Source organism: Hyperolius riggenbachi, chromosome 5 (assembly GCF_040937935.1).
Source record: "Hyperolius riggenbachi isolate aHypRig1 chromosome 5, aHypRig1.pri, whole genome shotgun sequence".
In the NCBI taxonomy this organism is placed as follows: Eukaryota; Metazoa; Chordata; class Amphibia; order Anura; family Hyperoliidae; genus Hyperolius; species Hyperolius riggenbachi.
The window spans coordinates 259,743,836-259,757,381 of NC_090650.1; the positions used below are offsets into that span (position 1 = coordinate 259,743,836).

Sequence of the window (13,546 nt, forward strand, 5' to 3'; positions counted from 1 at the left end):
ACTGCATGGTGACAAAATGCTTTGCTGTACGCATGCATTTTGTCACCATGCCAGGCCTGGGTTGTGTCACAAAGCGTGGCCTTGCTCTCCTGTAGTACCTCCTCTTCCATCCTGTGTGCTGGGTTAGCGTTGCCGCTCTCTTTTTAAGAAATATCTCATTCTATTATATTTATCACTGCATGGCGACAAAATGCTTTGCTGTACGCATGCATTTTGCCGCCATGCTAGGCCTGGGTTGTGTCACAAAGTGTGGCCTTGCTCTCCTGTACTACCTCCTCTTCCATCCTGTGTGCTGGGTTAGCGTTGCCGCTCTCATTTTAAGGAATATCTCATTCTACTATATTTATCACTGCATGGCGACAAAATGCTTTGCTGTACGCATGCATTTTGTCGCCATGCCAGGCCTGGGTTGTGTCACAAAGCGTGGCCTTGCTCTCCTGTAGTACCTCCTCTTCCATCCTGTTTGCTGGCTTAGCCAGCACACAGGATGGCAGAGCGGGCACAGTAGAGCAAGGCCACGCTTTGAGACAAAGCAAGACTTAATGAAATGCACTTTGTCGTCATGCTTTGAAAAATATAATAACATTGAAATATTCCTGAAAATGGCACCGGCAACACTAAGCCAGCCTGACTTAGCATTGCCGGTGCCATTTTCAGGAATATTTCAATTTTATTATATTTTTCAATGCATGGCGACAAAGTGCACTGCTTTCAGTATCCAATTTGGCCTCACGCAGTGCCTGGGTTGTGTCTCAGAGCGTGGCCTTCTCCTCCTGCACCTCCTCTTCCATCCTGTGTGCTGCGGGGTTAGCGTTGCCGGTCCCATTGGTAGTACTACGACAGCTTTCCAGGATCTCATTTCCCCCCCCCCCCCCTATTCCCAAGCCATTTTGCAGAAGTTTCCCTCATTTTTTAAGGTTTTTCTGGCCTGCAAAGCAGAAATATTCGGGTCCCCATTGACTTGCATTGGGTTTGGAATTCGGCCCGAACATGCCGAATATCGGGCGATGTTTGGCCGAACCGAACCTGAACATTTTGGTGTTCGATCAACACTAGCACTCACGTAGGTAGGTGGGTGCACTGTTAACAATAGGTAGGTATATGCAGTGATGGGTATTATAATGTGCACCTGGCACACACAGACAGGTACCGGACCGGAACAGTGACACTGCGTGCACTCACGTAGGTAGGTGGGTGCTCTGTGAACAACAGGTAGGTATATGCAGTGATGAGTATTACAATGTGCACCTGTCACACACAGACAGGTACCGGACAGGCACAGTGACACTGCGTGCGCTCATGTAGGTAGGTGGGTGCACTGTGAACAACAAGTAGGTATTACCTATCGATGAGCCTATCTCCACTGCTGCCAAGCAGCTACTCTCCCTCACCAAATCCTTTGGTCTCTCTCAGCACACAAATTCCGCCACCCACCGCACTGGTCATACTCTTGACCTCATATTCTCAAAGTCCACCTCCCTCAACAACCTGGACATCGCACCTTTCCCTATCTCTGACCATCACCTCCTCACCTTCACCATCTCCCCACCAACAACTTCTCTCCCCACCCCTCAGCCTGGTCGATGGCAGAGAGACCTACGTAATCTCAGCCCAAATGTCCTAGCAAGTCCCCTTCTCTCCCACTCATCCCACCTACCCACCCTAACATGCCCCAATGAAGCGGCTACACAATATAACCTTGCCCTCTCATCTGCTTTAGATCAAGCTGCCCCCTCAATCTTCCACCCTAACAAGCCCCCCAACCCCCAACCCTGGCACAACACCCACACACGTAAACTCAGGAAAGAAACTCGAGCAGCCGAACGGAAATGGAGGAAATCACATCTCAATTCTGACTTCCTAGGTTACAAGGCCAAACTGTTACTCTTCCAAACTTCCCTCTCTGAGGCTAAACAAAGGTACTTTGCAGCACTGATTGGAACCCAAGCTTCCAACCCTCGACAGCTTTTTGCTACCTTCAATTCCCTCCTCAACCCCACTCCTCTCCCTCCCAGCTCCTCCCTCTCAGCCAACGACTTTGCCAACCACTTCACCACTAAAATTGCAACAATACGCAATGAAATTTCCCTCCTCCATCCCTCCCTTCCCAACGCCTCTCAGGTTGTCCCCTTGCCTTCCCTCCCAGCTGCTCCCCTGTCTCATCCACCCCTCGCCTCTTTTGCTCCTGCCACCATTGATGAAGTCAGCCTGCTGCTAGTGCCCCCCCCCCCCCCCCCCACATCCTCTCCCTGTGATCCGGTACCCTCGAATACTCTTCGTCCCCACTTCCCTGACCTGGCCCCAGTCCTCACCTCCTTGTTCAATCTCTCCCTTTCCACAGGCATCTTCCCCAAAGCATTCAAACAGGCCACTGTACTTCCCCTGCTGAAAAAACCCTCACTCGACCCATCCCTACCCTCAAACTACCGCCCAATCTCCCTCCTTCCCTATGCTTCTAAACTCCTCGAACGCCTAGTCCACCAACACATTACCTAATACATCAACACCAATATCCTACTTGACCCCCTACAGTCTGGATTCCGACCTACACACTCAACTGAAACAGCCCTCGCCAAGGTGGTCAACGACCTTACCCTTGCCAGGGCCAAAGGCAGTTATTCCATCCTGCTCCTCCTTGACCTCTCTGCAGCATTTGACACTGTTGACCACTCCCTCCTCCTCCAATCACTACAGTCCATGGGCATCAATGGTCTTGCCTTGGCCTGGATCTCCTCCTACTTATCCAATCGCTCCTTCACCACTTCTTTCAATGGCTCCTCCTCAACCCCTGCCCCCTCTCAGTTGGGGTCCCCCAGGGCTCTGTTCTAGGCCCCCTTCTTTTCTCCATATACACTTCCTCAATTGGCAAGCTTATCTCCTCCCTGGGCTTCAATTACCACCTTTATGCAGATGACACTCAGATTTACCTCCATATCCCCGATCTCTCATCCACCACCATAAACAAGTTCTCCTCGTGTCTCTCAGCAATTTCCTCCTGGATGTCAGCTATGTTCCTAAAGCTTAACCTAGACAAAACTGAGCTCCTGATCTTTCCACCCCATGCTGCTGCACCCCTCCCAGATTTCCACCTCACAATTGACAACACAACCATTCTCCCTACCTCCCAGGCCCACTGTCTGGGTGTCACCATGGACTCTGACCTCTCCTTCATCCCACACATCCAAAACATCACCAGAGCCTGCGATTTTCACCTCCATAATATCTCCAAGATCCGCCCCTTCTTAACCCCGGACACGACCAAACTGCTCATCCATGCCCTCATCATCTCCCGCCTTGATTACTGTAACTCCCTCCTTTCTGGCCTCCCCCAGAAATGCACTGCCCCCCTTCAATCAGTGATGAACGCGGCTGCAAGACTCATTCATTCTTTGCACCGCTCTGCATCCACATCTCCCCTTTGTGAATCCCTGCACTGGCTCCCTATCCGTTTCAAGATAAGTTTCAAGATTCTATGCCTGGCGTATAAATCTGTGCACAAAACCTTCCCTACCTACATCTTGGAGCTTGTTCACAGGTATACACCAGGTCGCCACCTCCGTTCTTCCAACGACCTTCGCCCCACCACCCCACGCATTTCACACTCCCATGCCCGCCTGCAGGATTTCTCAAGAGCTGCCCCCACCCTCTTGAATGCCCTTCCACCACCCATCAGACTTGCTCCCTCTTTCAACACATTCAAGCAAGCCCTCAAAACCCACCTCTTTATGATGGCCTACCCACCTCCTACCACACAGTAACTCACTAAGGAATATTTAGCAGCCCCACCTAGTGTTTCCACCCCTCCCTTTAGATTGTAAGCCTCTGGCAGGGTCCTCCACTCCCTAGTGTAATCTATAGGATCATGTGCTCCTGTCCTATGACAGCCTGTACTTGTATTACTGGGCCTACCTAACCAGCCCATATTGCATGATCATGTATTTTGTACAATTTGCATGTATAACTTTGCTCTATGTGTATAACCCTATGTCTGTCATCCTTGTATCATTGTATATATTTATTGTCCAGCGCTGCGTAATATGTTGGTGCTTTATAAATACAATAAATAATAATAATAATTATTATTATTATAATGTGCACCTGGCACAGTAGTAATTATACCACCAAGGGGCCAAAGGCGAGCTGCGACTGACTGACAGGGCTGTATATAATGCAAGTGGGCCACACACAAAAAAAAGAAATAGATCACAAGAACAAGATTAGCTCTCAAAAGAGCTGTTGTGGGGTGCTTTTTTAGCACTATGAATCAGCAACGAGCAAGCTAACAAGCCTACAAGAGCCTAACCAAGCTTTCCCTATAGGTCTCTGCACAGCAGCTATCCCTTCTCTAATTACTGCAGGCACACGAGTGAGTGAGAAGCCTGATGCTGCCTGCCAGAGGGCCTCCAGAAGGGAGTGTAGCCTGATTGGCTACAATGTGCCTGCTGACTGTGATGTAGAGGGTCAAAGTTGACCCTAATGATGTAGTATAGGAGGCAAATCGAACCGCCATAAGGTTCGCACTCGTCCGCGAACGCGAACCACCAAAGTTCACCGGGAACCATTTGCTGGCGAACCGTTCGGGCCATCTCTTTTTGAATGTCTGACAAGACGGATCATTTTGGTAGATAATTGTTCATCATCGGCAGTATGCACAACGCCATGAATGATTTTAAACAATGTACTCAGGAAGTCTATGGCACTTGGCTTCGTTGAACAATCCTATTGGTTAGCGATCATTTGGCATTTCGGTTGCAGTCTTCTGCTATTGTTCACAACCAATCAGTTAAGGTATTTTAGATTTGATTGTCGAAAAATCATAAATTGGTCATTTCACACAATCCCATCTTGCAGTATGTATATAGCTTTAGGTGTCTGCTCAGAGCTTCAGCTCTGTGCAGAAACAGTCTGGTCTTGTCTGCCTAGTGGCATGTGACCAGTGGCATAGCTAAGAAGCCATGGGCCTTGGAGCAAGTTTAGCTTTGGAACCCCTCAAGCATGCTGTTTATAACAATTGATACAACACACCAAAACCAATAAAGGACAACCACAGTGTCAGAGGTGCAAGAAGGGAATGGGAAACTGTGTGTTAATGATCACTACTAATCAAATCAACTATAGAGGAGAATGTTATCAGCACAGGACCAATAAAGAGCTAATATTGTGTTTGATTGGTGGGCCTCTTGGGGCCCCTCTAGCCCAAGGGCCCTGATGCGGTCGCTACCTCTGCACCCCTGATGCGGTCGCTACCACTGCATGTAACTAGATACTGTACTGGTTAAGGGCTCTTCCTCCTTCCTTTTCCTGTTCAGTAAGCCTGCACCTATTCAGTAGAAGACCTTGGGCAAGTCTTCCTAACACTGCTACTGCCTATAAAGCACGTGCTATTGGCTGCAGCTCTGGTGCTTTGAGTCCACCAGGAGAAAAGCGCAATATAAATGTTATTTGTTTTGTCTTGTCTTGTCTAGTATATTGAACCTTATATGGCTCCTTCTCACATAATTAAATCCCAGTGGTCATGATTTAATGTTTACAAACACTGGAGACTGAGAAGAGAATTAGCAGCAAATACCATGGTCCAATCAGTGTCACTACTACCCATTCCTTCCTCATTTCAATAAGTTTTCCCTATTTCAGCTCCTGTTTATTTAATGCTCCCTCCCCTTTTTTTTTCAATATTAATTTTTCTTCAACTTATAACCTGATTGTATGTGCTGGTTTGTCCCGTGGGTTTTGTAATTTGATATTTAGGGTGGTGGCCAACCTTCTGGCCTCTATTTACTAAGGTGAGGGAGTGTCCATTGCAATCCCCCACCTTGGTGCTACTGCAATCATCTAAACAGAAGGTGAGCATTAGCAGAGGCTCAAAGTGTGAGCCGCTGTACTTTTGAAACAATGGCCAGGTGCTACTCTAGCAATCTGTTGTTGTTTATGTAATTTCCATCCATCTTGTGCTTGGGTAGGCAGGTTGGGGGAGGATAACTAATATACACAACACTTGTGTATATGCCCTGAGTGGAGTTTTGGAATCCAAGAAACCCCTTTTCTGATGTTTCCCTGACAACAAAATGCCAACGAAAATGTTTAAAATACACTCCCACACCAGGAATGCATCGGCACAGAAACTTCCCCTGCTATTGACCAGCAGCTGTATTTGTCCAATCCCAAGATGCTTAATATTTGGAACATAATTTGCATCAATTTAAAAAATTAGCGTCCCATTGATCTCTGCTTTTGCTATATAAAATACATTTACAGCTTGCTTTACAACTTCTGTTTAAAGTTTTTAACAGCAAATATAAGTCAGTTATTAATAGTTTGCTATATGCTTCAGCCCCCATGAGTTATGGCCTTAATAACAAAAGTCAGATATTGAGTAATTTTCTGTCATGTTAATTTTTATACAAACTGTATCAAGCAATGATGTTTGTAGAAGGACAAGGTGACCTGTACATCTCTGGTACAAGTTGACCAGGGATAAAATAATGAAACAAATCCTTATAATCAACAAAGCTGGCAAGTAATAATTTTGAAATTACATTTTTCTGAACAGTGGAAGTCTTATCAAGTTACTAAAGATCCACGGACTACCATTTATGGCTATAGGGTTGTGTATCTTCTGATACAGAATACTCTGTGATATGGTGGGATGATGGTGGTGTAAAAGTACTTCCTGTGAACAGTAAAAAAAACATATTCAGATTCACTGTTGATTTCTATAAATAAAAGTTTTGCCTAGAATAAATGTTTTTTTTTTTTTAAAGAGGCACTGTAGTGACTTATAGTACAATGCAGTAAATTATTCAGGACCCCTACTTCCATAGTAACTTCCCTGGCTTCAGCACCAAAAACACTTCCTATATCTATATATTGCTGTATATTGGTATGCATCCTGCCCTTCCAATGATGCTTAGCCTAGGCTGATTAGCTATGTGAAATGCCCCCCCTTTTCCATAGTATTCTGGCAGACCAGGTATATATTGTACTGGTTTCAGAAATCTCAGTGAATAAACACTCTGCAGAGATCACCTGACAGGACTAATGATGTCACCACCTGTGATAAATTTCAGTGTAAATCAGGGTGAGGGACATGCGCGTCGCTAGGGGGTTTGATCTGGGGCACCGCCCATGAACCTGTTGCCATGGTGCCCCGGATCAATAATGGTCGAATTCCCCATGAGCCTTCCTCCCAGGCTCGCACTCTTCTGACCCCCTCAGACCTCAGATCGGGGCGATTCCGGCTGCCCCTCCCTACACTCGTCCCCCCCCTTCGCTCGCCCCCCCCCCCCCATGTAAAAGCACCAGCTTTCCTCTGCCTCAATTCCAGCGTGGACGTGGAGCGCACATCTGACTGTTTCTCTTGTGACGGCTTCTGCTAATGACACAAAGTAGAGAGAGGTCTGCAGCTGTGCGCTCCACATCCACGCTGGAATCGAGGCAGAGGTAAACTGGTGCATTTACATGGGGGGACAAGCAGAGGACGGGGGACGAGCGGAGCAGGCAATGAGCGGAGAATGGGGGGGCGCCCTATACCTACCTACCTATCTATAGTGAAGGCCCCCTGTACCTAACTACCTATACTGAAGGCCCCCCTTATACCTACCTACCTATACTGAGGGCCCCTATACCTACCTACCTATACTGAAGGCCCCAACCCAGCAAAGCGTACAGCCAAGCAAAGCTTCCAGCTCAGCAAAGCATAGTAAAGGCCCCAACCCAGCAGAGCCCCTAAAAATGCTCTTACCCCGGGAAAGCCCCCAGCAAATCCCCCAGCAAAGCCCCAGGCCAGCTCAGCATCACCACCAGCCCTCAGCAATGCCAGCACAGCATAGCATCAGCACCAGCAAGGCAGCCCAGCATCACCACCAGCAATGCCAGCACAGCATAGCATCACCACCAGTCAGGCAGCCCAGCATCACCACCAGCAAGCCCAGCATAACCGCCAGCCGAGCACAGCATGCAGGCCAGCCATCTGAAGACAAGACCGAAGCCAGGTGAGGGGCTTAATTATGTGAATTGAATAAATTTATGTTACACCAGTGATATGTTCATGTACATTTGGCCCCACCCATGACTTTCCTTGGCATGACCATGTCCATTCTTTGCCTCATTCCCTCTTAGTGCCCAGGAGTTCCCCCAATCTCCCAGGAACCTAGAAATGCCCCTGGTTAGGGAAGGTTTTGCAATGGGCAAACCCTGACTTACTGATTAATAAATGACTATTGTAAAAAAAATGTTTTATTAACCATTTATGCTGCCTGGACGTAAGGTCCAGGCGGCTGCTGCACTGATGATGTGTGCTTCTGCGCGCTCCCGCGGGCGATCGTGTACACTAACAGTGACAGTGAAGCATACTTTTCTTTGACGATCCATGCGTATGGGGCTGGAGGAAGCCCTAGGTATGTATAAAAGGTTTTCTTTAGAACAGCTCTGGTTTCCTTTAAGTATTACGGTAATTAAAAAGAAGAAAAATGTGAAATGCATTTAATCAGGTTGTTTTTTTGTTTTTTTTGTCTAATATCACACGTTGGTGAAAGATTAGAAACCGTTAATTTTCCCAATGCTGTAATAGTGCTATTATAGGGAGCATTAGGAAAGAGTAAATACCATTGTATATGAATTTCAATCTATGACAGTCTTAATATTAAAGAGAATCTGTACTGTAAAATTCTTACAATAAAAAGCATACCATTCTATTCATTATATTTTCCTGGACCCCTCTGTGCTGTTTCTGCCGCAATCCTGGCTTGTAATTGCCAGTTTTAGGCAGTTTTAGGCAGTGTTTACAAACAAAATACATGGCTGCAAACCAGAGTGTGATAGGCTCAGAGGAGAGCTTGGAGAGGGTGTGTAAAGCTTCTGCCTATAACAAGCAGTGCTGCACATTCCACACATTCCAGCCTGAGCCCAACAGAGCCAACAGAGGAAATATGATAAGATTTATTACAGAGACAGTGCAACTAGAAAAGGCTGCAGAATGCCAGAACACATTAGAACAGGTATAGGAACTTCTAGGATAGAAGAAATAAGGCTCAAAATTTTGTTACAGAGTCTCTTTAACTACCTGCGGACCGACGCAGTACAATTCTACGGCGGGCAGGTGGCGCTGCGGTTCTGACTGGCAGGGCCGGTTCAAGTAACAATTGGGCCCTAGGGCAAAATTAGCCTGGGGGCCCCCCAACAGACACCCCCTGACCAAGAAGCGTCATTAGAGGCCCTTTGTTGCAGCCAAATTTTCCTCCTGGGCCCCTGAGCTGGCTGTTGACCCTACCCCAATCACCTCCCAACTTAACAGACTCTGCAGAGTCCCTGGGGAGCAACAGTTAAGATGGGGAGGGACACCTTGGGGGCCCCTACAGGCTCTGGGGCCCTGGGGCAACTGCCCATTTTTTCCTATGGTAGCTCCGGCCCTGCTGACTGGACATAAACTCTACGTCCCATTCACCGCGCGTCCCTGCCGTTCCCGCTGTTCTCGCCGCTTTCTCCCCGCCGAAATTTGCTTGCCGTGCCGTCTCTATGACAGCAGAGCACTGTGAGCCGGGAAGGAGCCGTTTTCATTCAGCACAGCATAGCATCACCACCAGCCAGGCAGCTCAGCATAACCACCAGCAAGCCCAGTATAACCGCCAGCCGAGCACAGCATGCAGGCCAGCCATCTGAAGACAAGACATAAGCCAGGTGAGGGGCTTAATTATGTGAATTGAATACATTTAAGTTACACCAGTGATATGTTCATGTACATTTGGCCCCACCCATGACTTTCCTTGGCATGACCATGTCCATTCTTTGCCTCATTCCCTCTTAGTGCCCAGGAGTTCCCCCAATCTCCCAGGAACCTAGAAACGCCCCTGGTTAGGGAAGATTTTACAATGGGCAAACCCTGACTAACTGATTAATAAATGACTATTGTAAAAAAGATGTTTTTTTAACTATTTATGCTGCCTGGACGTGATCCTCACGTCCAGGCGGCTGCTGCACTGATGATGTGTGCTTCTGCGCGCTCCCGCGGGCGATCGTGTACACTAACAGTGACAGTGAAGCATACTTTTCTTTGACGATCCATGCATATGGGGCTGGAGGAAGCCCTAGGTATGTATAAAAGGTTTTCTTTAGAACAGCTCTGGTTTGCTTTAAGTATTACGGTAATTAAAAAGAAGAAAAATGTGAAATGCATTTAATCAGGTTGGTTTTTTTTTGTCTAATATCACACTTTGGTGAAAGATTAGAAACTGTTAATTTTCCCAATGCTGTAATAGTGCTATTATAGGGAGGATTAGGAAAGAATAAATACCATTGTATATGAATTTCAATCTACGGCAGTCTTAATATTAAAGATAATCTTTACTCAAAAATTCTTACAATAAAAAGCATACCATTCTATTCATTATGTTCTCCTGGGCCCCTCTGTGCTGTTTCTGCCACAATCCTGGCTTGTAATTGCCAGTTTTAGGCAGTTTTAGGCAGTGTTTTACAAACAAAATACATGGCTGCTAACCAGAGTGTGATAGGCTCAGAGGAGAGCTTGGAGAGGGTGTGTAAAGCTTCTGCCTATCACAAGCAGTGCTGCACATTCCACACATTCCAGCCTGAGCCCGACAGAGCCGACAGAGAAAAGAAGATAAGATATATTACAGAGACAGCGCAACTAGAAAAGGCTGCAGAATGCCAGAGCACATTAGAACAGGTATAGGAACTTCTAGGATAGAAGAAATAATGCTCAACATTTTGTTACAGAGTCTCTTTAACTACCGCGCGTCTCTGCCGTTCCCGCCGCTTTCTCCCCGCCGAAATTTGCTTGCCCTGCCGTCTCTATGACGGCAGAGCACTGTGAGCCGGGCAGGAGCCATTTTCATTGGCTCCTGGCCCTGTCATTCCTGTAAGCCGTTCCCATTGGCTTACATTGAGTGACAGGGTCAGGAGCCAGTGAAAGCGGCTCCTGACCGGCGCACAGGGCTCTGCCATCATAGAGACGGCAGAGAGAGGAGCCTGCGGTGGGGACAGAGTGGTGATTCATCGGGAAGCGGCAGATTTTAGCAGCGATTCGTCGGGAAGCGGCGGTTTACTGTACCAGCATCCTCTGGTTCTTAAGGGGGCAGAGGGTGCTGGTACGGAAGTGGTTAAAGAACCTGATATATACAGTGTTTTCCACATTTTAGCATACCATATTGCTGCTTTTATCAGTATGAATGTTACAGATGTAAATTATATGAAAACAGTGCCAGATAAAACTGAGAACTATGTAGAGGATTTTGTCTTACCACGGTGAATTTATCTAAAGCAATTCAATTTATGATGAGATTGAAGAAACACATACCTCAGAGAAGAGGAAAGGCGTATCAAACTGGAAGCAAACATGGCCATGCTTAATGGCTTGAACAGATGCAGGACCACATCTATACATACCTAGAGATGGGGAAGATTAGACATGATTAAAAGATACATTCCACAGCATCATCTTCTGCAACTTCTTATTTATACATTGCTTTCCAGGGTTCTGCTCTTATAATATTTGTACATACCAGCTGCTTCTAGTACATGATTCATTTTCTTTTAAATATAGGTATTATAAGCTGACACAAATTATCGTTTCGACTTTTATTTACTAGCATTCCATAACACTGTATTATTGTTACTGCAATATACAATATATCATTAAAATATACCTTTCACTAGAATAAGACCTCCTAATTTGGCACAGTGGTCAGTGCTGACACAAGCAAGGGGTAGGGTGTGTAGCTGAATTTAACAGGAGGTCTAGCCAATGATTTCAAAACCGTTTCTGAAGTAAGGAGACCCTTATTACAATACATACATAGACATATGACTATGGTAGGGAATAGATTGTGAGCCCCTTTCTGAAAGACAGTTAGTGATAAGACTATGATCTCTCTGCACAGTGCTGCGTAAGATATTGGCACCATATATCCTATATAATAAAACCCATAGTGTCCCTGCGTCATCCTCCTCCTGTCTATGTGCCCATGGTATTGCGCTACTGCGCATGTGTTAGGACAGGAGAAGGACAGGGGGGCGGGTGGCTGTTGGTGCGAAGGCTGGTGTGTGTGGGCGCGGACATGCGGGACAGACCTAGAGCCCGTTTTTAAATGGGTTTAGGTCCCCTAGTACTAAATAATATATCATGCCCACGTGCCATCTGTGGGGTCCACGTTTCTGCAGGTAACTTGGTCTGAATAAAAAACTATGATTAATATTAAATAATATTAATATTAAAGTCTGTTTTCCTAAATGCAACCAGTAAATATGGCAATAGCTCTTCTGTTAATTGATATACCGTATCAGAACTATAAGCAACTCTTGTGCCATTTTTGCTTATTGCAGATTTGTTTTTGTTTGTTTAGTTTTATGTGTATATCTATACATAAATGTCCCTTCCACCCCTTCTACCCATTGCCTCCCCCTCACCCCATTTCTCACACCCTTAAATTATTCAGTATTTATTTTCTAACTTCTGTGTATTTGTACACGTAATGTATTATATTGTATAAGACTGTAATGTGTACGGTACTGTCATGTGACTTTTTGTTATAAAATGTTTATGAGATTAGATTTAAGAAAAAAATACATAGGAATAAAGACATTACCATCGCTAGTTTCCTGGGGAGTGGCATCTACTGCTTGCCATCCTCCAAAGCCAACTGGAAGATCTGGTCGACTCATCCAGGCCTCATTCCAGCAGTGGTAATTCCTTGTAAAAGAACAAAATACACATTTAAAGTGGTCTGAAACTCAGCATTTCTTCTTTGTTCTAAAAGATTACTTTCAGTGTTAAACCTACTATCACAGCAAAAAAAACAAAAAAAAAACAAAACAGAACAGCATTCAAACAGTTAAACACAGCACTTTGCTCTGCAGGGGAAAGCCCCTTCAGCTTATGATCCACATCAGAAGAGGAGATAACATTATCTTTTGTTTACATTACTGTTTGTTACATTCGTAGCTGAGCTGAAAAGGAGCTCTCTCTCTGCTTCAAGCATGCACACAGTTCAGAAGAGCCCACTTGAAGAATTTAATATAGAATTACAGCAACTGAATAAAATGCAATGGCAGCTTTCAGAGCAAATAAAATGTACTTTGGGAACTTGTAATTTCTAAATGGACAATATTACTTGTGCACAAGAGCATATATGATAACTGTATTAAAAAAAAGTAGGAAAACACATTTTTATTGTTATGTCAGAGTTTTATTCCACTTTAAGAAGATGGAACATACAGTGTACAAAGTACTTAAAAAAAGCTAAGAATTTCAGTAAATACTATATGCATATGTAGAAACTTTTGCAGCAAAAAGTACACCTATACCTTTTCCTAAATAAATATCATATAAAATGACATGGAAGTGAGAATTAATTTTGTTCACAGCAGCCTGCATCAAGGTACATATCAGTCGGTTCTGCACAACATTTACCGAGATCTGTGCAATACTAATCATTATTTACCAATGTTTTTGATTGGTGAAGAGCTAAGAAAACATGCTACTTCTGATCAATTGGCAGTATAATTCCCTACCGATCATGGGCGAACCTCACGA

General features: G+C 45.4%; 1 protein-coding gene and 1 long non-coding RNA gene across 5 annotated transcripts in view; one reads left to right on the forward strand and one right to left on the reverse strand.

Moving 5' to 3' along the window:
• The window catches only part of F13A1 (coagulation factor XIII A chain), a 215,955-nt gene that overhangs the window by 94,250 nt on the left and 108,159 nt on the right, over window positions 1-13,546 (reverse strand). The window contains exons 9-10 of the mRNA XM_068236848.1: window positions 12,600-12,703; window positions 11,312-11,400 (exon numbers count right to left, since the gene is read on the reverse strand). Coding sequence (XP_068092949.1) covers window positions 11,312-11,400; window positions 12,600-12,703 — 193 coding nt within the window. The remainder of the gene's footprint in view (window positions 1-11,311; window positions 11,401-12,599; window positions 12,704-13,546) is intronic.
• Window positions 1-13,546, forward strand: part of LOC137518684 (uncharacterized) — a 95,880-nt gene that overhangs the window by 67,263 nt on the left and 15,071 nt on the right. The gene's annotated exons all lie outside the window — the stretch shown is intronic.